Here is a 26,156-nt window from a genome sequence, read left to right on the forward strand (position 1 = left end):
AAACAGCACGGGGGATAAAATGGAACCCTAAGGAACCCCATATTGAAGGCTCCACTAGGATGAAGAGCACTCCCCAAGCATTTCCCTCAGGAAATGGCCATCCAAGTAGGACCAGAATCACTGCAGAGCAGTGCCATGTTACCCCCAAATCAAAGGCTTCAGGATACCATGCTTGACGGCATTGAAAGCTGCAGAGAGGTCGAGGAAAATTAACGGGGACCTATTTCCCCATCTCTCTTCCGACAGAGGGCATCGTACAAGGTGACCAAAGCAGTTCCTGTGCCAAAATGAGGCCTAATAAACCCCAACTGAAACAGATTTAGAAAATTGGTTTCCTCCCAGAGTGCCTGGACCTGCCATGGCATGGGATGGCAGAAGTGGACAGAGGAAAGCTTTGTGTCTCAGAACACCAGAACTTGTGGACATCCCATGAAGATTTGTGACAGGCAACAGAAGACACTTCTTCATATGCAGTGCAATAGTTACAACTTTGGAACTTGCTGCTACAGGAAGCAGCAATTATTTTCTTATCAATTTTACTAATTTTTTTATTTATTAAATTTTATGCCCTGTCGGTCTGTCTAACTCAGCACTTCCTATTCTGACCGGCAGCATCTCACTTGGTTTTCAGTCGGGGAGATGGCATTGGGAATTGAACCCAGGACCCTGTGCATGCAAAGCCTGAGGGGGAGGAAAGCCTGATGCCCTGGAGATCTGTTGCAAGGTTTCCTGGAAGGGTGCTTCCTTCCTACGTTCAATAATCAGATACCTCTTTGTGTCTTCCCCAGTTCCTAAACTACCCATCCTGTTGAAGGAAAAAATTAATAGACTCCCAATTAAAATGCAACGCCCATCCTTGAGGTTTTGTCGCAGACACTTCACGCTACCTGCCCACACTGGCGCTTATTTTTAGCTTAGCTGCTGTGGTTTCTAGCTAGCCAGCCGCTGATTTATTGAGTGCAGCCGGAGGAACAATGGAGAGAAGCCTGAGATAAGAGGAACAAGACAGGCCCTGAGCTATTTCCAGCAGCTCCCAGTGGGTAGCCAAGCATGCAAAGGGGATACCTCTTTTCCTTCCCACCTGCCTCCTCCTTTGCCAGGGATGTTTCCTGAGTTCCAGTGGCTGCGAATCCTCATCAAATGCTGGGCTGAAATGAGCAGGTGTTACAGGAATTCTAAGGTCTTTTATATATATATAATGAATGTTCATAAATGTACAAGGCAAACACATAAGTATATAAACCACGTGTCTGAAATAGTACAGGAGAACAATCCTGAAGCCATTTTGACTCTCCCAAATTGACCTCAAATATTTATCTGCAAGGTGGGAGGAAATAGGAAAAGCTTTCCAATTGTCTTTGGACTGTAGGGGCTTACATCTCCCTGTAAATACAGTCTGGCAAGTATCTGCTAAGCTGAGCACACTATCAATATGCGTAAGAGATTCAGGAACTAAGTATTTACCATCTGAAAGGAATGGCCATCAGATAAGGAATTATTTGGTATCCTGGCAGACAGGAGAGAAGCAACACACTCAAATTTCTGCTGGGGACCACCTTTTTCTGTGTCCATATGTATGATGATTTGGGGGTTGGTCTTGAGCTACAGGGTAGGCAATTTCAAAAGTCTATATAAGAGCTTGCACACCAATGTTCGGCATTCCTCTCCTCCCTTCCTGCATGGGGAAGTTGGGGACCCTGTTGCAACAGTTTAATAAAGATCATGCTTATTAGCTGCTTTGCTTCTCAATATTCTCTGGCTGGCCTCTGTTATTTTCTCCTACTGATAGAAAACCTGCATAAGGACTCTATACGGGCTCTTGGATATCCATAAGGGATAAAGGAGCAGTTTTTTCTTATAACAAAGGGAAGCGGGAAACTCTGCAAGAGGATACAGACACACCCTCCCAAATGCAGACATAACTATGTTGCTCTGCTCACTTCAACCTCAAAGGAAAAAAAGATACTGAGAGATGGAACAGGTCCAGAAAAGGAAAACCAAAATTATCAAGGGGATAGAGACTCCTCAATGAAGAAAGATTGTGGTTGTCTGAGGCTTCTTAGTTTAGAGGAAAGGCAAGCAGCGATACATGGCATGGAGAAAGTGAAGCGAGATTTCCCCCCACTCTCATAACACTAGATCTGGTGAACGTTCAATGCAGCAGAAAGGAAAGTCCTTCATTTGGCACATCGTTAAACTACGGAACTCCCTCCCACAGGATCCAGTAGCGGTCACCAGCTTGGATGTCTTTAAAAGAGGATGGGGACAGATTCATGGAGGACAAGGCTATCAATGGCCGCTAGCTATGATGGCTATCCTTTGCTGCCAGGGTTGGAGGCAGTAACGCTTCTGAGTACTGGTTTCTGGAAACCACAAGGAGGGAGAACTGCTCCAGTGCTCAGGTACTGCTCGCAGCCTTCCCCCAGGGGTCTGGATGGCCCCTGCGAGAACAGGATCCTGGACTAGATGGGCCTCATCCAGCAGGGCTCTTGTGAGTGCCTTGCAATCATTGTTTCTCATAAAGCTTGGTTTCCGGCCCCTTGATCACCCTGGTCACCCTCCAACTTGTCAATATCCTCCTTAAACTGTGGTGCCCACAGCTGGACTCAGGGTTCCAAGTGGGGTTTGACCAAGGCAGAACAGAGCGGCACTATGACTTCCCTTGATCTGGATGCTGTTTTCCTGTTGATGCAGCCTGGAATGGCATTAGCTTGTTTTGCTGCTGCATCACACTGTTGTCGTATGTTAAGCTTGTGGTCTACTAAGACCTTTTAATATGTTCTGTCCAGCCAGGGGTCCCCCATCCTCTATTTGTGCATCTGGTTCTTCCTGTCTATGTGAAGAACCTTACACTTGTCCCTTGCATCTCCAGGTAGGAAGGACCACTGTCTGAGACTCTGGAAGTTGCTGCCAGTCAGTGTCAGGCATACTGAGGTGGATGGACCAAGAGTCTGACTCAGTCTAAGGCAGGTTTTATTGGAGGCAACGTTTCCCTGGTGGCAGATGACAGAACACAAGACTGATGTAAAATACTCAAACAAGAGTTTTATTACGGCTATACAAACACAAAGCATGTGGATGTTCTCTTTCTGCAGGCAGTTGCAAACTGCAACTTATTCTCTCTTTATACACATCACCAGCTGTGCCTAATTAGCCTGGAAAACTACACCCAGAACTCATAGAAAATGTCCTTAAAGTTATCTTCGCCCTTTTCCTGTTTTGTGACGAATGATACCTAACAGGTTTCTCTATTCCTAATAGCCCCAAAGGGGTGGTGCTGGTATGAAAAGATAATAGCTTGAACTTTCCGACACAACTTTCAGGCTCTCATTGACTGCAGATTATCCGTTCTCTGTACCCAAACCATCTGATTTTTTTACTCCCCAAGCTGCCCTTTTTTTGTTTAATAGCTAACCTGATGAGGAATGCAGCAGCAGCACTCAAAGGCTTGAGCTTTACTTGGTCCCTTGGTTATATTTAAGGATGGTGGGGAATTGGGTTGGTTTCACGTTTTAGTGTGAGCCTACCTGATTTGCACTTTCCAGAACAATGTGCAAATCCAGAACTCAGCTACTTTCCAGAACAATGTGCAAATCCAGAACTCAGCTACTTTCCAGAACAATGTGCAAATCCAGAACTCAGCTACCTTTCAACGCTTCACTTCTCCTGAATTCTGCAATGTGGGGTTTTCAGCCAAAAAATGTGGATATTATGGCAATGCATACTTATGGTGAAGAGCAGCTCATAAATATAATAGTGGTGGCAGTAATACTAGTGAAAATAGCATTATAATAATAGAAATTGCTTGCAAAAATATTAAGAGAATTGTGCAACAAAAGCTGAGAGTAATTGAAACCCACAGATCTGGCCACCCTTAGTTCTGCTGTGCTCCTGCTCTTTTGATATGAATTGCAACAAGCATCCACCAATGTACATGGCACAGGGCTGTCCATTTTTTCACTCCCTCTAGGTAATGAAAAAGCTGAGTCAGCCCAAGCTCCCATGCCCATTAAAGGCCACCAGCCTTCAAAACTGTGGTGCCTCAGACCATCACCAAAGCATGTGCAGAGTGCAGAATGTATTTTCACCTAGAAATGGGACCTAAAGACGAAGTGCCTCTGAGCATGTGCAGAACACTTGTTCTCTATTCAGGGAACCAGCTTTGTGGAATCTTTTCATCACAACGCCAGGATTCATTGTGATCTGTGGAGCGGAAAATGGGCCGTTTTGAGCTGGGCAGGTAGTTGCACCCTCGATTCTCAAACCATAATCTGATATTTATGGGTGAAGAACTTGGAAGGCCTTGGGGGCGGGGGACCCTTCAGTTAGGGATTCTTTAACTGTGTTTCCTGCATTGCAGGGGGTTGGACTAGATGCCTCTTGGAGCCCCTTCCAGCTCTAGGAGTCTCTGACCCAGGAGTGCCATGGCAGGCAAGGGGCATTCCTTTGTGACAACAACCAAAACTATGTGAGGGAACTCCTAGGTGGCCATAATAACCCCTTTCACCAGTGCTTCATACATCCAGTTGGAGCACTCACACTGAACTGGGGAAAAATGGGAGAGATGGACTGCACCCCGGAACCCTCCCAACAGTTGGGGTGCTCAAGAATTGCCCCAAGCCCCAGAAAAGCCATGCACACCATATGACCCATGCAGAGCCCTCCATGTGTGAGGTTTTTGAACCCAAAGCGACCCACACGTGACCCACCAACATCCCTCCTGCCCATCTTTGAGCCGTTTCCTCGGAAAGCCACCAGTGGGTCAGGTTATGCTCCCCCACCCCAATCTATTTCCCTAGTGGGGTGCCCACAGCCACTGTCCCCGCCATCCCCATGGCTTTCCTCCAGATGGGACACTCGGCCTTACTCACCATCCTTTTGCTCTGCTCCTTCCGCAGTTCCATGGGCTGCTGTTGCTGCAGAGAAATGGGGAGGGGGGAGGAGAAGAGGGGGAGGGAACCCTTCCAAGAACAAGGCAGGGGGGCTGCTGAGTTCCTCTCTATCCCCTTAGTTCCTCTGATGCCAGAGGTTTGCTTTGGGGGCTGCGTCGTGCGCCCGATGCCATCGCGGGATAGCAAGTGGCCGTGGTGGATTTCCAATGTTACAGCCTTGGTGGAGGTCACTGCAGAAGCAGAGCTGCTTCCTTCAGTGTCCTCCTCTCTCTCCCTCTCCTCCCTCCTTCCCTCCCATCTCCACCTTTTCTATTTAAAGGTGCCACTTTCTTTTCTTTTCTCTGTCCCTCTCTAGCAACCCAGACACAGCACAGATGGCCAGCAACCCAAGGGGGGGGGGCTTTTCTCCCAGCCTCCTCAGTCTGTTCCCACTGGGTACCAGATGCCAGCTGATCACTTTAGGACACAGTGCAGAGAAAACTCTCTGCTTTGCAAAGGGCCTCTTAGGCTTCTCCGGCACGTTGTTTAAAAGCAAGAATTTGTTGCAGACAATGGCCAGCTTCTAACTTTCTTCGGCATCCTGGGAACCCCTGAGAGACACCGGGGAAGCACAGTGGGCAAAGGTCGTGAGCTGCGGGTCAGGGCTGACGTGACAGCTCGCATCCCATGGCAAATTCATTAAAGGCCCGTCTTAGATGCTGGAGCAGTTGGTTTACTTTCAACCCTGAACTTGCTGGTGTCACATGGCGCCCCCTTTAGGTAGCCACGAGTATTGCTTCCATTGTGAAGCACTCATTTCTATGTGCAATATGAAGGTGCCACAGCTGATCCTAAACCTCTCCTGCCTTGCGGGACATATTCGGGAGAAGGAAAGGCTAAGGAGTGAAGCCTACACAAATCCAGAGCAGAATCCCTAAGGATGGCATTCTGTACTCCTCCTTCCGGCGACTCTTGGTGCCAAACGTATACGGTGGTACCTCAGGTTACATACGCTTCAGGTTACAGACTCTGCTAACCCAGAAATAGTATCACGGGTTAAGAACTTTGCTTCAGGATGAGAACAGAAATTGGGCAGCGGCAGCAGGAGGCCCCATTAGCTAAAGTGGTGCCTCAGGTTAAGAACAGTTTCAGGTTAAGAACGGATCTCCGGAATGAATTAAGTTCTTAACCGGAGGTACCACTGTATTGCTCTGCTTTCCTTTGGACCACATCAGCCAGGCTCAGACAGGGGTGGGGGTCTTGTCATCTGGGCAGGGGCGCCTTACCCATAGAGGCTAGTGGCGTGGGGCGCCAGGGCGCCAAGTTCTGGAGGGCGCCAGGGAAGAGGCAGAGGCTGGAAGCGGCGCCTCCCGGCACCAGCTTGCCACTCTCGCCCGCCTCCGCCATGCCGCGCCGAAGCAGCACCACACCCAGAGCCTCCGTCTGCCGTGATCACCGTGGCACGAAGCCGCCAGCTGAGCCGGCTGATGCCATGTCCAGCCTCTGCCTCTTCCCTGCCAAAGGAGCCACCCTCCAGCCACTGCCCGCCTCCTCCAGCCCCGTCAGCAGCCCCGTCCTCCCTAAAAAACTCTGGGAAACGGGGGGGGGGGGCGCTGAAAGGAGCTTTGCACCACGGCGCCAGATATGCTTAAGATGGCCCTGCATCTGGGCAGCCCAAGACCTCCATGAACACTGCCCAGGCTTGTGCAGGGAGGTTAGGTAAAGGTAAAGGGACCCCTGACCGCTAGGTCTAGCCGTGGCTGACTCTGGGGTTTCGGTGCTCATCTTGCTTTACTTGCCAAGGGATCTGGCATACAACTTCCGGGTCATGTGGCCAGCATGACTAAGCCACTTCTGATGAACCAGAGCAGCACACAGAAATGCCATTTACCTTCCCGCTGGAGTGATACCTATTTATCTACTCGCACTGGTGAGCTTTCGAACTGCTAGGTTGGCAGGAGCAGGGACCGAGCAACGGGAGCTCACCCTGTCACGGCGATTCGAACCGCCGACCTTCTGATCGGCAAGTCCTAGGCTCTGTGGTTTAACCCACAGTGCCACCCGCGTCCCGTCCAGGGAGGTTACTTTAGTGCTAACACACTGGCTTGACTTCACCCCAGGAGGCACACTCCATTGCCTCTTGAGACCAAGAGATGCCCGCAACAACAACAAGGATAGTTTGCCAGCCACGTGTGCTTTTTCTACATCCTTAAATCACGGCACCATCAGGGCCCTCTGGGATAAAAAGACACTTGTTTCTGTTGCCCTGGCCATTCGAACACATTTGTTTGGGAATAACCAGCCCCATTTTGTTGTAGAAAAGGTTAATAGGTATTTTGGAAAGTCAAAATGATGACATGAGCCTCTGTAACCACGCATATGCCTGGCTGGTTGCCCCTTGTTTATTTGTTTGTTGTTATTAGTGTTGCAGAGGGTCAGTCTAGATGGTTCCTAGGGGTCCCTTCCAAACCAGCGACCATAAGAGCCAACTTCTAGGGGCCGAGGTCCCTTCGGGGGCCCCAATAAAATATTTGAACCCCCCCTACCATCAGTTAATGAGCTTTGCCATTCCAATTGTGTGTGTACAGCATCTTATTATTGATTGTGTGGGGCAGAGCTTACCTGCCCCCGCCCCATATTTTATTAAAGTTGGTACCCCTGCCTGCAATCCTGTATCCAGTTTGGTTTAGGTGCTAGAAGAAGAGACAGGTCAGACAAGTTATTTTGTTAAGGCAATGGCCTTAAGCCAAGCAGTTAAGTATGTCCATTTGCACGTCCAGCGAGGCTGCCATAGAGACAAATGGGTGAAACTTTTGGATGCTTGGGCATCATAGGATGGAGAACAACAGACCAAACGGAACTGAACTGGGTGTGTTTGGCTGATGTTAGAAGCAGTGGGGGGGGCCTGAGGGCCACATTTAGCATCCCGGTGCTCTCTATCTGGCCCCCAGGACTCTCTCCAGGCCACACATGCCTAATCATTGAGCAGCTGGTTGCTACAGAATACAAGAAACAGCAGCAGGAACATGTAGCCACCAGGGGGCACTGCTGTATTTCGGATACACCCGCCCGCCCGCACACACACCGGGGCCGGTCATTTCTCTCCATGAGGACTAGTTTGTTTGTTTTCCCCGTTGGTTAACAGTATCACAAAATAATACAAATACAGAACTTGATATGAGCTCTCTGAGCTGCTGATTTGGAATCTACTGTTCATGGCAAGACTGAGTGTAACTAAGAATTGTTATATGGTATGGTAATAAGGTACCATAATTGGCACTTGCTGAGAAGCTCACCAATAAACTTAGAATGGCACAAGTTATAAAACGAAAGAAATCCTTTGCAGCAGTGAGCTATCTTCATTATGCCTATAGTGAAGAGCAACTATAAAGTTGATTTATTATTTGAGTTATCCTTTCCAGACCTCTGGAATCTAGTTGTGCAAATCTACCTTTCTGGTATGTGCTGGAGTCTGGTGGCCGCCTAGATTTTTCATCCAATACTGAATACTCTGTTGTTTTATTTTATATTTTACATATATTCAAATTATCTGCAGAGCAAATGCAGGTCCTTTCATACCTCCTCCGTGCCACTGAAAAAAGAAAAACTCAGTACACGACTCCAGACAAAATTATGCTCTGAGATTCTTAATACATCTGTGCCCCCAGCCCTGGGTACATGGGACGTTGCTGGTGGACAGAGAAAGCAGGTTTGAAGTGATTGTACTAGGTGTCCATGGTTACAGCAAGATTCTTTTCCTGTGGCACTTTACTGATACGCCGAAAAAGCATCTTGATATGGCCAAAGATACCATCATATCAAGATTGCTGCAAGGGGAGGGTATTGACACTGTGTGCTGCTCCTCAGTGTAGACGTCTGCATTCAGTAACGCAAGGTGGGGAGATGCTGCAAATTCTTCTACTGCTTTCTTGGTTGCATTTAAATCCCAGCATTTTCTTCGTGGAGCTCAAATACATGGTACATGGTCCTCTCCCTCCTCATTCAATCCCTACAACCAGGGCCGTCTTACCCATAGGAGCCAGGGGTGCAGAGCACCTGGGCGCTGGGCTCTCAAGGGCGCCAGGCCAAGAGTCTGGGGTCCAAGAGTTGAGTCCAGGGAAGAGCCCACCCATCAGTTGGAGCGCCGCAGTGGGCTCTTCTGCTGTGGGCGCCACGAGCTCTGCCCTCCTGCGTGCCTGGGACTGAGCAACCTGGGGGGGGCGTGCCAGGCAGATCTTTGCACCCCAGCGCCGCATATGCTTAAGAAAGCCCTGCCTACAACAACCCCTGTGAGGCAGGTTAGGCTGAGAGGCAGTGACTGGCCTTCAAGGTCACCCAGCAAACTTATTGGCGGAGTGTGGATTTGAACCCTGGTCTCCCAGGTCCTAGTCCGACACCCTAACCACTACTCCACACTGCCTCTCCAGAAGAGAAATGAAAAGGGGGCAGCTACTAGCCACAATGGCTGTGCTCTGCCTCCACAATACCAGCTTCTGGAAACCACAGGAGCAGAGGGTGCCCTTGTACTTGAGTTGTGAGTGCCTCTGGGAGAAAAAGGTGCTATATTAGATGATCCATTGGCCTGACCCAACAGGCTCTTCTTATGGTCTAAAGCGGTACATTTCCCAATTCAGAATTCATTCCATAAATTCTTCTAGTTAGACTGGAATTCAGGAGGAGCAAAACACACCAAGGGAATGGAATGGGGAGGAGGAGAGAAATTCCATCACCCATATGCATTTTCCAAGTCTTATTTCTGAGATCTTTTTAAACTTAAGAAGTTGGAGTGGATGGAACCTGGGGTTTTCTGCATACCAACGGGGTGCTCCAACACTAATTAACCAACTCTAATTAAATGCACCAGCAGTGTTGATGCCTACTTTATAGTGCGCCTAAATCTCTTATCCTTATACCCTGAAACAGGAAAATGGGATAGCTTAAAAAATAGATTCAGATATTTACTTGATGTACTTTCCTAAGTATATCACTTAAACAGAGGTATTTATTATGGACTTGTCCCATAATAAACTTGAATTTGACTTGCTGTAACAAAATGTTGCTTTCCTTTTTATATAGTTTATACTATAATGTATCTTATTCTCTTCTATGCTAAAAAAAAACAGCATTTTTTTGTTTTTTAAAAAATATGCTTCTAAGGAGCCGGAAGTTCAGCCTCCTGGCCCTGTGCTGGAAAACACAGGAATCCACAGGAAATATTTGCCTTGCCTCAACCGTTTTTCAAAAGCCACTTCCCACCCAGAGAGTCACTGTGTCTTAAAGTATCACTTTTCAAACATATTCTTTCACATGGGGTTGGGTCTCTGCCCATGCTCAAAAGTCCTTTGCTCTTGAAACAAAAACTTTGCCTGTGCATCACTCTGCACGTGCTCAGAGGCATGCGTGCTCAGAAAAGTATGAAAGTGACTATTTGGCAGGCTTAGGTGGAAAGCTGGTGCGACTTCTCCTCATTTCCTTTGAGGCAGCAGAAGACAGGGTAGTCCTTGCTCTCAACTTCCCTGCTTAGCAGTGCCAGCCTGCCTCTTGCTTAGCTCTCCACCCACGGCCCTTTCTCCTGTGCAGTCAGCTACCGACCAGCTTGGCTTCACAACACTCCTGTGCGCATTTCCCCTCCAAGGCGCCCTGCTTGTTCCGAACAGCTGCTTAAAATGTCACTGTCTGTCCTCCTGCCTTTATTGACACAGTCTGCCTGAGCTTTGCAACCGTGATCTTCCACTGCTCCCTGGCTTGTGGATCTGGACCAAGAGGAACCAGGTGGGGTTTTTTTTGCAGAATGGATCCAGATCAAGTGGGCAGTTTCACCCACTAGCCAGGGACATTACTACAGATTCACCCCCCTAGAGGCTTCTTAATTGGAAAAAAAGCATTTGGGTCTTAATCCTGGAATGATCAGTGTCTCTCTGAGCATGTTCAGAGTGCTTTCTGCTCATTGGGTAAACTGCAACAATCCTGTGTGTGCTCTGGGAGGGGCTCTTGGGACAGAGGGATATTGCTGGCTGTTGACTTGAGAGCTCAGGCATCCATCATTTTATAACTAGGAAGTAGTGAAATTAATCTCCCAGGAATGCCAGAATGCAGGAACCAAGGAATCACAGCTGGGTGGGGTAGGAGTCAGTCTGAACAGGAGCTAAGAGGAAGGATGAAGCAACATTTTGTGTCTCTTCCATCTCTATTGACCCTTTGACCCTACATTGGAAGGATAATTAGGGTTTTACGTTTGTGACCTCACCCTTTAAGCGGGATGGCCAGGATATGTTCTTTGGAGGCGTGTATTTTGGACTTGCAGGTCTTGTTTTATTGCTCATTTAAAATGTTTCCTGTTACAGTGGTACCTCGGGTTACATACGCTTCAGGTTACAGACTTCGCTAACCCAGAAATGTTGCTTCAGGTAAAGAACTTTGCTTCAGGATGAGAACAGAAATTGTGCTCTGGAGGTTCGGCGGCAGCAGGAGGCCCCATTAGCTAAAGTGGTGCTTCAGGTTAAGAACAGTTTCAGGTTAAGTACGGACCTCCAGAACGAATGAAGTACTTAACTCGAGGTACCACTGTACTTTTATTTTTCAAGACTGTTCAGTGGGAAAAAGTGACAAATAAATATGAATATAATATTGATATTAATATTAATATTAGAAAGAAAGAAATGATAAAAGTACAAGTTGCTATCGAATATTTTTGACTATCCTAGCTCTTGAGTCGGTATTTTTACTCCTTGTTGTCTGAGATGCTAGAATGAGGGTGGCAGAGAGGCGGTTTAAATATGTTATGAACTTGCAGAACTCTAGACAGCATATACCGAATTTGCTTGGGACTGACACTGAGGCTGCGCAAATCTGAAGCAAACATAAACCCTTAGACTCCAGCACTGTCTCTCCTCCAGGTGAAAACAGGCCCTATAAGAGAATATTGATTGACACGAAAAGCTCTGAGCTGCATTTAAGGCAAGAGGAGTGGAGCACATTGTTGGCTATTTACAAACATGGGCGCACAAATAAGCAAACAAACGCAGTAGTTCTTTTGTTCAGTATTATGTGTACATTGTTTTATATCTATCTATCTCTATTGGTCCATACAGGACTTTATAGCACAGAAAAGCTTTAACGGTTGGCATTCACCACCCAACAAGTTGTGCGTTTGGCCACAGGGGGCGACATTGTGCTTGTACCACGATTGGAAGAGAAAGACGAGTGCAAAGGCAATTGAACGAAATTGGGGGGGAAACCTGTGTTTTGCTATTAAGGAAACAATGTCGGTTTAGAGCATGGAGGGCTGCCTATCAGACAGAGGGCATTATTGGGACTGGGAGAAGAAAGCATGTGGGGCGACGGAGGGGAAGGGGTGGATTCACAGCAGGAAATATACCCTGGATACCGACGCCCTTCTCCAAAGCTCAGAATACTGAAATTCAAAAAACTTGGTGGCTGGGATTGACGGTAGGCAGGAAAGTGGGTGGTCCATCTTCCCTCACCGGCAGCACAGCTGTCGCTATTGGCTGAGCTTCTCTGCTGTCATGGAATGTTCATAAACATTCCAGCGCAGCAGGCCAGCCAGCGCTCTGCTCCAGTTACCAAGGCGGAAGTAGAAGAGGATTGCGGAAGCAGGGTTTGCAAAAAAAAACAAACACCCAGTTTTTGCGAGGGAAGGTTAATGTGGGGCCCTGGCATGTCCTTCTCAAAGAGTCCCTCCAGCAAAATTAAGTGCTCACTGCTGTGAGAGAAGGAAGAGGTTATTCTGGCTGGCTGGTCTTGAGCTGGGACAGTCGTGGGAAGAAAGGAAGACAGGCAAGAAAAATGGAGAGGCTGGGATCCAATTGGAAGAGGAGTAGAGGGGGGGGACGGACATCCCCACCTGAACTGACTTTTATCACTGGAAAAAACCACAGGGCGGTGGCACATGCCACCTGAACAACCAACACCTCAGCGACACAGGGTGTGCCGCACGACCGGGAGCAAAAGTGCGAGGAAGAGGGAACATTGCACAGGTGCTCCTTCAGGAGAGCTGAGTGTGTGCTTGGATTGGGCCTCAGGCCTTGAGCGGTGGGGGTCCCACCTTCCTGAAGCCCCCCTGTGCCTGCTGAGAGAGTGGGGGTGTCATTTCAGCACCCCACGGAACAGCGCTTAAGGATGGAAGGGGTTGAGTTCAAGTGTTACTCCGAAGTACTATTGCTTTGTCGACACTACTAAACCGCAGGAAGGAACAAGAGAATACATTCGCTGTTGCCAGCAACCCTGGCGGCTTTGCCACAGCCTCCCCCCCCCCCTCGGTTATCAAAGTCGTTTTACAGACGTGGGTCGGTATCGGGAGCCCCATTTGGCAGGAAACTGAGGCACGTGGAAAGCTGGGAGAGGCAGGAGAGCCTCTCGCTCTCTTCGACTGCCCAAATGAGCGCAGCGTCAAGGCCCGCACTTGGTCTGCACCAGACATTTCAATCTGTTTCAAACTGGACCGACAGCCATGGAATCCATGTTTCTTGCAGGGAGGTTGCTGGGCACTCTCTTTTGGCCCAGAGGACATGCAAACTGAGTGCCAAAAGGCAAGGAGGTTGAACCACTGCATTGAAGGCTTGGGCCCTATAGAGCTGGAGCTTAGGCAATGGTAAAGGGACCCCTGACCATTAGGTCCGGTCGTGGCCGACTCTGGGCTTGCGGCGCTCATCTCGCTTTATTGGCCGAGGGAGCCGGCGTACAGCTTCCGGGTCATGTGGCCATCATGACCAAGCCGCTTCTGGCAAACCAGAGCAGCGCACGGAAACGCCGTTTACCTTCCCACCGGAGTGGTACCTATTTATCTACTTGCACTTTTTGACGTGCTTTCAAACTGCTAGGTTGGCAGGAGCAGGGACCGAGCAACGGGAGCTCATCCTGTAACGGGGATTCGAACCGCCGACCTTCTGATCAGCAAGTCCTAGGTTCTGTGGTTTAACCCACAGCGCCGCCCGTGCTTAGATTGCCTCAAAGATGTGTCTGGGTTCCCTGATGCAGGCTGGGTTACAGCTGACAGTCTGCATGGGGGGGCGGGGCGGGAATCCCAGAATTACCCCTATTGGCCAGATAAATCCTGTTGCCATCCCTGAGCCCTGGCAAGGAACGGGCGAGGAAGAGGTGCCCCAAAAAGTGGTTAACAACCAGGTACTCCCAACAGTAACATACCATTGTTCTGGGAGCTGATGGAGGAAATAGATACACCTCCTTGTAAGGAAGAACGAAGAGTGTCTCTGAGTTTAATTCAGGGGCAGGGGGAGGGAGATATCCTGTGTCTCAGGCATCAAATATTTTGGGGGAGTTTTGCCCTACTGCAGCCTTTGCCAACATATTTTTTTGGTCCCCATATGCTCTAGACTACAACTTCCAGGTTGAAACCAAGTTGGCAAAGGCTGCCTTGGCATTTTTCGGGTGCTTCAGCATTCTGTGGGGCTGGGGGATGATGCCAGTTTGAAGGGGCTTGGATTGGGTTTGGCATTTACCCCAGCTGCAGCAAACTAATTTGAACTTTTCAGGAAAGTCACGCCCCACCTCCAAAAGAACCCAGGTGGACTGTGATCCATAGGAAGAGAGCCTGGCAACCCATTGCTAGAGCTCTCCCTTGCCCATGCCACCCACTCCAGGAGGTGGCAAAGAGAACATGTGCCCTCTCGGTTTTCAGCTTTCCAGGTCTAAAAACCAGATGTGCGTAGATTCGCCTCCCTGAAATTGGGCATACAACTTCCCACAACCCACCCAACCAACATCAAGTGGCAACAAGAGAACTGAAATCTCCCCCCACCCAAAAGAAAAAGAAAAATATTCAAAAGAATATAGATGAAGGTGACCCAGGGAAGAACATCTGGGGGCTTAAAGTCCTCTTTTCTACTGGGATGGGTCTCTGCTTGCTGAGGACGGGACCCTCAAAGCAGACATTGATCCACAAAACGTATGTTTTCCAAATGCGAATTCACCCTCTAGATTTCATCTCAGAGATGTTGTTGGGGATTTACCCCATGGAGTCACCATCTCAAGCATCAGACTCCACTGCTCTGCCTTTTTTGCAGTTCCCAGGCCTCGTCTGTAGGGCAGGAAGCGGAGGATGCCAGGAGTCTCCTTCAGGCCTGATGAAGATTTTGGTGGGTCAGTCAAGGAAGCCAACACCCGATTCAACCTTCCCACTCCAAAGAATTTCATCGCAAGCAGATGGGCAAAACTTCCTGGGTCGCCTACTTGCCCTCAGCGACTTCACTCTAAAGGCCCCTCCCCTTTACTCTGGCCTTGCGGTGTCGGCTCCGACGTCATGCTTCGTATGTCCAGTTTATAAAGATGGCGACTACGACATGGAATACCAAAATGAGAGGAAGGAGGAAGACGCAGAAACCCAGCTACGAAGACAGGGTGGGCTCAGAGGCCAGCGAGGAAAGCAGGAAAACGGCATTGTGGAAGGCCCTCCGAGTCCCCATGAGGCAAAGACGAGAAGACTGTAGATTGCCCTGTTCCCATTCCGCCATGTCTTAACTGGCCACCGAGTCCCCTTGGGCGATCAGGCTCTGAAAACTGACCAGCTGCTTCATCTGCTCTGTTTGCATGGAGTGCCTCCGGAGTAGCCTCTTGCCTTTGGGGGAAGTGGGGGCCACCGGGATCAGGCCCTTGTGGGCCGGGGAGGAGGGCTTGCCATTGCCCCGGATGTCGCGGAGGGGAGGGTGGGGGTTGAGGTGGAGTGGGGGCAGGAAGCCCGGCCGGGTGTGGGCAATGTGGTCCAGCAGCAGCGTCCCAGAGCCCCTCCTCTCGAGGAGACCCGGGGCCCGGCGGCGTATCGTGATGGGGGAGACGGCATTGGGGATGCTTTCCAAACTCTCACGGGACGAGCTGGCCGGCAGGGTCAACGGGGAGGCGTTGTACTTCCTCCTCTCCACAGAAACGCGGCCCGAATCCGGGGAGCCGGGGATGGACTCGGGGCAGAGGGAATCCAACTCGTAGTGGTCCAAGCAATTCAGCTTGGGGTGGACCAGAGCCCGGGAGCCAGGACTCGGGCCGCCGTCTTGGGTTTCGGGCGCTGTGTTGCGTCGGGCGAGAGTCTGGTGCAGGTGACTGAAATGGACTTTCTCTGCCCACGCGGCTTCCAGGCTGGGCAGCTCTTCCCCTGAGGCCTGGTGAGCGGCCATTTTGAGGCAGGACGACTCCTGGCCTTCCATGCTGTGTCTCCGGGACAACGGAGGCCTCTTGGAGAAGCTCAGGCCATTCATCTCAGCCGTCACCCTCTCTTCCGGGGTCCGGGCCTTTTCCTGGTGGGAGGCAGCTAGGACAGAGGGCGCCACCAGGCCCCACGGCTCCGAGTTCAACCTCTTCAGCTGCTTGGGCCGGCCTTTGGGCGGGAGGGCTGGGGCTTTCTCCTCAGCCTCCTTCCCCTTGCCGTGCGGGAGAGGGGAGCAGCTGAGCCGGGTGGCCATGGTGAAGTTGAAAACGTCACGCTCCTCTTCCTTCTCACTGCCGCCAGGGGACTGGGAGGTCCTCACCTCGATGTCTGAGGGGGACATGCACAGAGCGGGCGAACGGCTGTCCTCCACGCCTGGTGACGGTGGCGAGTTCAGGTACTGCTTGGTTTTCTTGGTCCCTGAGGGGGACGTGTCTGTGGTGATGATGATGACCTCCTTCCCTTTGGCCTTGCAAGCATCCAGGAGCACCTGCAAGGTCCCCCGGTCCCCCTTGTTGATGGCGTACACCAAAGCCGACGCCCCAGAGTAATCCTTGGCGCTGGGCTCTGCCCCGTGTGCCAACAAAATGGAAGCCACCTCAGCCCCAGCCCCGTCGGCGCAGGCGTGCATCAGGGCGGACTTCCCCATCTTGTCAGGGATGTTGGGGTCGGCCCCGTTCTCCAGGAGGTACCTCACCATGCGGGACTTGTTCTGAGGGTCCTCGTAGGGGGCCACGCAGGCCGCAATGAGGGGGGTCTCGCCCTGGATGTTGCCCTCGTTGATGTAGGCCCCACCCTCTAGCAGCAGGCGGGTGAGGCGGAACTTGCCCTGCCAGACGGCCTTCAGCAGGGCACTCCCCTCGGGGTGGACCATGGCGGTGGCAGGCGGTTCCGCAGGCATTGGGCACAGGCAAGGAGTTCACGAGATGGAGGAGGACATCTCAGGGCACGCCATGACCTGGAATGGGAGACAAAGCGAGGGAAACCAGAGCGTGAGGACTGCTCTATGTGGAGCAATATTACGGGTTTCTGAAGGTCTGTCCGAAAGCATTCCCTCCAACATTTCTCTGATTAAATAAGGGGCTTCCTATTCAATAATAATAATAATACAGTGGTACCTCAGATTACATACACTTCAGTTTACATAAGCTTTCGGTTACAGACTCTGCTAACCCAGAAATAGTACCTCGGGTTAAGAACTTTACCTCAGGATGAGAACAGAAATCGCATGGCGGCAGTGGAAGGCCCCATTAGCTAAAGTGGTGCTTCAGGTTAAGAACAGTTTCAGGTTAAGAACGGACCTCCAGAACGAATTAAATACTTGACCTGAGGTACCACTGTATAATGGTACCTCAGTTTTTTAGCATCCCGGATGCTGAACGTTTTGGTTTTCAAATGCCAAAAACCTGGAAGTAAATGTTTCTGTTTTTGAACGTGCCTCAGAAGTCGAATGGCTTCCACTGCGTGTTTTTCAATTTTCTCCACTGATTTTGCTGACCGGCCTTTGCGCCTTGGTTGTCAAACGTTTCAGAAGTTGAACGGTCTTCCGGAACAGATTACGTTCAACAACTGAGGTACCACTGTAATAATATTTATACCCTGCCCATCTGACTGGGTTGCCCCAGCCACCAACATATATAAAAACATACTGAAACATTGAAAAACGTCCCTATACAGAGCTGCCTTCAGACGTCTTCTAAAGGTTGCGTTGTTACTTATCTCCTTGTTTCGGGGGTCGAATGACTTCATACGCTCCAACATTTCTCCGATGGAAATAGGAACCTCCTAAGGAAAAGCAGGTCATTCTGGGATCAAATCAGAAACCAGAACGGCTGCTGTAAATCCTGGAGTGTCCCCTGAAAAATAGGGGCGCTTGGAGGGTCTGCAAAAGAAAGTAATCAGGGGAGGAGGAGGAGGAAAAATAGACCCAGGGAAAGGAAGAGGTGGGGCCTGGGGAAAAAATAGCAGAATTAGTGAAGAGTAGGGATAGGAAATGAGGAGTGGGGTTCAGGAATGGAAAGAGAGCGCAGGAGACAAGTTAGGCCTGAGCAGAGGGCCGTGTTCCTGACAATTAAGGACAGCTTTCCCAAGATCTGAATTTGCTGGATCAATGCACAGCACTTTGCAAGCTCCTTCGACAACCTTGCTAGCATCCCCTCTGCTCCTTTTGCAAGCTTCTGTCAGTTGAAATTAAAAGAAGCTTTTTTGGGGTCTGAATTTGCTGGATCAAACCTCAGCACTTTGCAAGCCTCTCTGCCCCTCTGAAAACCTTTGCAAGTTTCTGTCAGGGGAACCCTGGCGATTCCATGCAGGTTTAGGCAGCTCAGGCGTTAAACCTTGCAAGGAGACAGCTTGAGGCCTTAAGGTCCAAGGCAGGTTCAGCAGTCCTTTTGGATGCTTCCCAGCATCTCTGTGACTTTTCTAGAGGTGGCCAGCGGTAAGCTGAGTGGGGGAAGGACCTCCTGTCTCTTAGGCAGGCTGTGCCAGTTTTGCTGCCCCCGCTGAGGTGCGGCCCCTGCCAGCGCTGGCAGGAGGAGCATTCACTCCACATGCTGTTAAAGACACAGACGGGCACAATTGGCCAGTCCTTCCGGGCGCAGCATCCAAAACAGCCTGCTGTGACTCAGAAACCCTTCCGCAGGAGCCAGCAGGGAAAAGGGTAATTAATTTCTCATTCTTGAGATTTGCTGCCCATGCCTTTAAACGCTAGGAAACTCAGGGTGGCTTTTGCAAAGGTTAGTTGACTTTGCGGGAAGCGTCACTTGGGCATGGTCTTTTTTCCCTTGCGCAAACCAGGTTATTTGTGTGAGCTGTATTAGGTTCTTCTTGAAGGCAACTTTTGCCCTCGTATCCATGCTCAACCCTCTAGTTTTCTGCCGGCCTTGTTGATTTATTGATTGAATAATGACTCTATACATCCCTCAATATGTCATGTTCTCTAAGCCAGCCTTTGACAACATGGCCCCCTCCAGCTGTTTGGGACGAAACACAGCCATCACAGATAATATACCTTTCTGTGAATTTGTCCAGTGCTCTTTCAGAGCCATCCCAGTTGGTGGCCATTGCTGCCTCCTGTGGGAGGGAGTTCCATAGTTTAACTCTGTGCCACGTGAAGAACTTTATCCGTCCTGAACCTTCAACCTCTTCAGCTTCATGGAATGTCCACGAGTTCTGGTGTTACAAGAGGGGGAGAAAAACTTCTCACTAGCCACTTTCTCCCGGCCATGAATAATTTTAGAATCTCCTATCATGTCACCTTTTCTCTCAGCTAAACAAAGTCTCAAAAGCTGCAACTTTTCCACTTGGAGGAGTCACTTGGCAGAATTTTGGCTTTTTCCCCCATTTATCTTTTTAACCTGCAATTTCTTCTTGCACAGGGGAAACCAGGAGGAGGCCTCAGAAAGGCTGCAGTCCTCAGCAGCGTGGAACTGCCACCCCTCCATTTCCTGTGTCTCTTGGAAGGAGGGGAAAGTGGGGTAAGGCGGCCGGGTTGTTTGAGGCCAGCTCGCTAATTTAGAATCCTTTTGCGCTTGCTTTAAAAACAAAAGCCGCTTCAATGAGACTTTGCTTTGGAGCAAGTGGCTTCTGGATGGCTGAGCAAATCCACACTCTGGCTCATAAATCCCACTTCTGACTACCGGCCATGGCTAATTTAGTGTGGCAGGCAAATCGCCTCCTGCTCACAAATCATGGGAGGCCATGCACAGCAACACCAGTTAACCCCCAGAGTTAGTTAGGACTGATTGAATAGGAAGGCTTGAAATGAGCCCGGCCGATGAACTAGGAACTTAAGATACTGCATCGTTCAGTCTCAGGAGAACACCAGCCCTACCTGGGACGCGGGTGGCGCTGTGGTCTAAACCACAGAGCCTAGGGCTTGCTGATCAGAAGGTCGGCAGTTTGAATCCCCGCGACGGGGTGAGCTCCCATTGTTCAGTCCCGGCTCCTGTCCACCTAGCAGTTCGAAAGCACGTCAAGTGCAAGTAGATAAATAGGTACTGCTCTGGTGGGAAGGTAAAATGGCGTTTCCGTGCACTGCTCTGGTTCGCCAGAAGCGGCTTAGTCATGCTGGCCACATGACCTGGAAGCTGTCTGCGGACAAACGCCGGCTCCCTCGGCCTTTAGAGTGAGATGAGCGTGCAACCCCAGAGTCGTCCGCAACTGGACCTAACAGTCAGGGGTACCTTTACCTGGAGATGCCAGGGATCAAACATGAGACCTTTGGAATGCAAAGCAGGGGCTCCAGAGCTGAGCGATGGCCCTTTCCCTAAAAAATAAAAACAAAACAAAACACTCTCCTACGAGGAAAGGTTCAGCGTTTGGGACTTTTTAGAAAAGGTGAGCGGGATGGTAGAAGTCTATCCAGTTTTGCAAGGCATGGATAAAGTAGATAGGGCAAAGTTTTCCTCTCTCTCTCTTGTAGCACTAGGACTCCTGGCTATCCAGTGGAGCTGAACATGGGAAGATTCCGGAAGAGAAAATTCAGTGCAGAGTCAAACCACGGAACTCACTCCCTTGATGTAACTCGCTTACCTCCCTAGATTCGCTTTAAAAGGGGGTCAGACAAATTCATGGAGACTATCCGTGGCTGTATTCTGTTTCCACAGAATCCAGATGCCAGCTTGGCAATTGGCAGTGGGCTCAAACCACCAACCTTCTGGTTAACAGCTAGACACACTGACCCCTTGTGTTACTGAAGGCCGCTATAATTAAATAGGAACATAAGAAGAGCCAGATGGATCAGGCCAAAGGGGGACCGTCTAGTCCTGTTCGCACAGCAGCTAACTAGAGGCCCCGAAGGGAAACCCCCAAATGGGACCCGAGCATAGGAGTCCCCCACAGATCCCCACATTGGTCACAACTGGACCCGTGCCAGTCACAAAACGCTCCTGGCCAATTTCTTAATACAATTTGCAACTCCCTCCTTAGAGAGGCCAGACCGGCCGCTGGCTGGTGAAGACTATTTTATTCTGACAAGCCTTCAGAAACTGTCTGTACTCTTCTTCTTTTTTAAGGAAAGAACTTATAGCAGTGCTGTGCTGTTTTTACTATTTGCATTTTAATAGATTTGTTTTTATGTCATTTTCATTCTACCATATCTTAATTGCTTTTCAACTATTATACTTCATATGCTTTTAGATTTCTGGGTTTTTCCGGTGTTTGTGAGTCCTGGTTCTGGAGGAAAGGCAGGATATAAATAAAATAATTATAATTATCCTGCAGAGTGGGGATTAGTACCTCCACAGAGAGTTGCCAACTGTTCAAATGACCAGTGTTTCTCTGCAGTTAACCACAGTACAGTGGTACCTCGGGTTAAGAACTTAATTTGTTCTGGAGGTCCGTTCTTAACCTGAAACTGTTCTTAACCTGAGGTACCATTTTAACTAACGGGGCCTCCTGCTGTCCCCACGGCATGATTTCTGTTCTCATCCTGAAGCAAAGTTCTTAACCCAAGGTACTATTTCTGGGTTAGCAGAGTCTGTAACCTGAAGCGTCTGTAACCTGAGGTACCACTGTATATTCTGCAGTGATGAGTACGTGAGGACATTTGACACAAGCCGCAGTAGCAAGCTGGGTGGGTGGTGGGCTAAAAAGTTGGCAATAGCACATCCTGCAGGTTGAGGTCAGGGGACGCACAAAATTCCTTTGTTCTCAGACACCCCAACCTATTGCTTTCTTCTTTTAAGGAGTGACCCAGCAGCCCCACCCAGCCCTTGCCTCACTGCCTAGGAAGACCTTTGCTCATGAGATTGTTCACTAACTCCAGGTCACAGAATAATTTTAGGGAGCCACAAGGAGGGCACCTGGACTTATTGGTGGGGAACTAACTTCTTGCTGACCCTGTAGAAGGACCTGGTTCAGGACAGTATTTTAAATAGAGAGGGAGGCCCAGCCGGTGCCCCAGAGCTGTGGTTCATGTGGTTCATTTCCTCTTTGCAGCCAGCAATGCGAGGGTTTCTGGAAAGCATTTGAATGTCATACACAAATGCAGCTAATTTACACTGGGAAATTTTTCTGTCGCCCTGGAGGGTGATCTAATTTCGACCTGTTTGTTTTGCTTGCATTTAGCAATCGAATCTAAAAATGTCAACACGGCCAAGCTTGCCTGATAGGGTATCTGAGGCTAGAATACATTTGCTCACAGATACATATAATCATAGAATTGGAAGGTCCCCGAAAGGGGTCATCTAGTCCAACCCCCTTGCGACAGCGTTGACAATGAACTTACGAAATGGAAAAGCTGTCCGCAGAAAAGAAAAGCAATCCTCGCTGTTTGCAGGACATACAACCCTTGGGCACCTTAAATAAGAATTTAATGATTATTTTGTTATTTCTATGCTGCTCACCTGACGGGGTTGCCCCAGCCACTCTGGGCGGCTTCCAGCAAAATATGAAAACACAATGAAACATCAAACATTAAAAACTTCCCTATATACAAGCCCCAAAGCTCAGCTCTTGGATTGCAACGCAAAGCTCAGGTCAAGCTATTTAAGGTGACCGGGGACCACCGGCATTTCCCAGGAACTGACAGAATGACGAATGACTACCCTTGTCCTTGCAGATTCCCAGCTCTCTCTCCCCCTCCCCACCCTCACCGCTCTCTATATCATTTCTCCAGTCCCTCTAGGGGCACTCGAATGAAATCTACAAGAGCCATATATCAAATATTAGCAAAATCCTTATGTCATGCTGGGGGTGTAATAAGGCATACAGTTCCATCTTGGGTTTCCCAGCAAGATGCATAATTTATCCTCAACAAGCCTGGCTCCAGATTAATGACAAATCTGATACTAAAGCCCTTCGCCTTGTCTTCCTTCACCCAGATTCCCCTCCTCCCCGGAGACCTGGACATATTTGTCAAAGCCGGGAGAAGCTCTCAAGAGAGCTCTCCGCTTGAATCGCAGACCCACTCAAAAGAGCAAACGTTTGATCCCCATTGCTGGGCAAACTGACTTTATTGAGAGAGAGAGATTTCATTAATGCCAAGTGGGTGGGCGGGAGGCAGACTCATCTTTTGAAATTATTATTATTATTTTTAAAAGATCAAAAACTGAAATAACTAAAGAAATAATCTCTCAATTTCTCTCTCTCTCTCTCTCTCTCTCTCTCTCTCTCTCTCTCACACACACACACACACACACACACTTTATTTTTAGCATTGCATCCTTGATTCTTAGGAGGGGGTTAAATATAAAGAGCAAGGAGGTGGCATTTATTTGGCAGACTGATAATATCTACCACTTTGCCCAGGGTCCCTCAGCAAGACAGACCCTTCTGTGCAGAGACAGATGGAGAGGGGGTCTTGTTTCTGTTTAAAATTTCAGGCCTGGATGTTTGGGGATTTGAAGACAAAAGAGATTGCTCAAAATTAGTGTGAGTTGTGGGGGGTTGCTTCCACTTTGGTTACATAACAGTCAGTAGGGAAGTGAGCCCAAAGCCAGCCTTAATGAGCGAATGGATTCGTTGTGGTTTTCAGAAGCAAGGCAGAAAGGGTGCCTTTGCATAGCCAAGATATCAGTAATATTTTCCCCACCCCAGTCTTCCTGAACAGGTGTTGTGGGGGTGATGTGAAACGAAAGGAGGCGGAAGGCATGACTGGATTGGAATACTTTTAATTTATTTTTTAAAACCCGCTAGAAATAGCCCCACTTCTGAACTGGGAAATCAGGAAAGGATGGGGGTAGCTCTGAAGCTTGCCCAGTCCACATGCAAAGTGAGGGTGCATTTTGCTCCAGGGTGTCACTGGCAAATTTAGAGTCTGTTAAACCTGCAGGGAAGAAGGTGGGAGAATCTGGCACTACTGGGGTCCCTCCTCTTCTTTCTGTGTCTTCGAGACCCCCGCGCTTTTAGTATTTGGAGATGGGGGAGGAAGGAGGGAATCACCCCCGATTTTGGTAGGGATTTTCTTCAAGAAAACAAGGGACCTGGTTCCTTCAAATATCCAGCAGCCTGCTGGGTCTGAGGTCCCCCCCATCCTAAATTAAAGGAAGCCCCCCCCAATATATTCTGATATTGTCACACTTTCGACCCCCATGGAAAAGCAACACGCTTTTGTCACACTTTCAACTCGGATGCAAAAATTACATGATTTTCTCACACTTTCAGCCCTGGCGCAAAATAACACAGGGCAGTTCCCCCCACCCCACCCTGACTCTCTTAATGCTCACGAGCCCCCAAACTCCCTGCCAACCCTCCTCCCCAACAGATGCCCGCCTGGTTGAAGAAAGGTATTTAAAATTAAAATCCTATTTTATTTGGTAAAAAAACAAAAAACCGAGGATCAAAGTTTGCATCCCACAGCCCAGGGGAAACGCAGGCACCGCTGCACACCTGCATGGAACCCAAGCAGCTCTGCTGGAAAAGGTACCTGGCTGCATCCTCCGGTGGTCTTCTATGTGGTCCACCACCACCCTGGCGGGGGCTGGCGAGGCGAGGCTCCTCACCCGGGCTGCATGCTTCTGCTGCGCTCTCGGGAGGAGGAGGAAGAGAGAGGGGGAGCCACGGAGCAGGGGGGCTCTGGCGATCTCTCCCGTCTCCTCTGCACGCCGAACACGTGTCCTGCTGCTGCTGCTGCTGCTGCTGCTGCTGCTGCTCTCTGGCGCTGTGTTATTTTGGTGCCTGGGAATGATGCTAACCCCCCTCTGCTGCTTCGGGGATGGAGCGAAAGGGCCAATCGTTAGCAAGCCATCTCCAAAGATCATCCAGTTCCTTTAAGATTTGGGGAGGGGGGGCGCGGCGGAGGCGTCTATCTCTCCATCCATCTATCCTACCAACCAACCATTCTGAGGTTCTTAAGGCTGGATGGCGGATTCTGCTATTTTTAGCCCCCTTACCTATCAAAAGCAAGGGAGAGGACCACCACCCCAATTAAAATATACACTGCACCACATTTTTGGGGTGGGGGTGGGGAGATCGTCTCTTAAAGGCTCGCTGCTAGCCAACACTTACAAATTTGGTTCTGTGCCAGGGTTAGTGTCCCCCCTACCCCACCCCTTACAGTAATTTTGGGGCGTTTTCTCCCCAAGATCTTTTTTGCACGTTGTTGGTGAGTCGGGTTTCGGCCAGGTGGCATTAATTCTGCAATAAAAGAGCAGGTCATTTCTTTCTTTGTAGTCTTGACTGTCGGGTCTTTCATGTTGGCACTGGGAAATTAATTATAATAATCACAGAGGCAGTGTGGTGTAGTGGTTAGAGTGTTGGACTGCTAGGGTCTGGGAGAGACCGGGGTTCGAATTGCCAGTCAGCCATGAAGCTCACTGGATGTGGGAGGGGGGGTGTCAGTTGCTGCCTCTCAGCCAAGCCTGCCTTTCAGGGTTGTTGTTATGAGGGTTAAATGAGGAGAACCACCCTGAGGTGGGATATAAATGCAAGAACATTTCAAAATGCAAAAAAGAAAAATAAGGTCTCTTTTCCCACATATCTGAAAGTACACTATATTTTTTTTAATGACTGCAACATGCCATGTATTTATTTGCTTCTGTCTCCCCCCCAAAACCTCTCTTTATTGACTTAGGGAAGATCTTTTTGTATTCTGAACAGAGGGTAAAGTTTATTCTGAATTTGTTAAGTAAGATACCTGATGGCGACAATCAAGTGAAAATCCCACGCAGGTTGTCTGATTCTGACAAATTCGTGACAGGCAAAGTTGTGAGATTTGCAGTGGCTGCCTGAAAGCCAAGAGGAAATTTTACTGGGGTCAATATGGTGAATGGCAAAAAATAATAATTAATTGGATGATTTTAATGCATTGGTTCTTTTAACCTTTTTAATTGTTTTTAAGTGTGTGTGTGTGTGTGTGTGTGTGTGTGCTTGTGATGTTTTAATGTAAATATATTTTTCGGTAAATGCCGTTCTTTAATATTGTATTGGATGGTTGAAATAACAATAAAACTGCACAGACTTAAGGCAAACCATACCCTACATTTAAAGTGCATCCAATGCACATTTAAAGCACACAATACCCCCCCCCCCAAGAATCCTGGGAAATGTAGTTTCACCCTCACAGAGCTGGAGTTCTCAGCACCCTGAACCAACTACAGTTCCCGGTATTCTTTGGAGAAACTCATGAACTTTAAATGTGCATTGGACATGCTTTAAATGCATTGGATCTG

General features: G+C 49.2%; 2 protein-coding genes across 5 annotated transcripts in view; both read right to left on the bottom strand.

Moving 5' to 3' along the window:
- The window catches only part of LOC310833734 (gonadotropin-releasing hormone II receptor-like), a 61,912-nt gene that overhangs the window by 5,126 nt on the left and 30,630 nt on the right, over window positions 1-26,156 (bottom strand). The window contains exons 1-2 of one of the 4 annotated variants that reach the window (XM_083716509.1): window positions 4,872-5,758; window positions 4,102-4,203 (exon numbers count right to left, since the gene is read on the bottom strand). The gene's annotated coding sequence lies outside the window, so the exon portion shown is untranslated. Of the gene's footprint in view, window positions 1-1,081; window positions 1,478-4,101; window positions 4,204-4,871; window positions 5,759-26,156 lie in introns of those variants that run through there. The other 3 variants (XM_083716507.1, XM_083716508.1, XM_083716506.1) reach the window with 3 other exon arrangements.
- On the bottom strand, window positions 14,278-24,996 carry ANKRD34A (ankyrin repeat domain 34A). Its single transcript, XM_083716486.1, has 2 exons — window positions 24,413-24,996; window positions 14,278-17,002 (listed from the first exon to the last, which is right to left on the bottom strand). The coding sequence occupies exon 2, from the start codon at window positions 16,943-16,945 to the stop codon at window positions 15,365-15,367; it is 1,581 nt and encodes a 526-aa protein (XP_083572612.1). The 5' UTR covers window positions 16,946-17,002; window positions 24,413-24,996; the 3' UTR covers window positions 14,278-15,364.

The sequence above is a fragment of the Podarcis gaigeae genome (assembly GCF_964106915.1).
Source record: "Podarcis gaigeae genome assembly, chromosome: 16".
NCBI classification, from domain to species: Eukaryota; Metazoa; Chordata; class Lepidosauria; order Squamata; family Lacertidae; genus Podarcis; species Podarcis gaigeae.

Bases quoted from the DNA above. Each gene is read 5' to 3' on its own strand.
- ANKRD34A (XM_083716486.1), bottom strand. From the start codon at position 16,945: ATGCCTGCGGAACCGCCTGCCACCGCCATGGTCCACCCCGAGGGGAGT.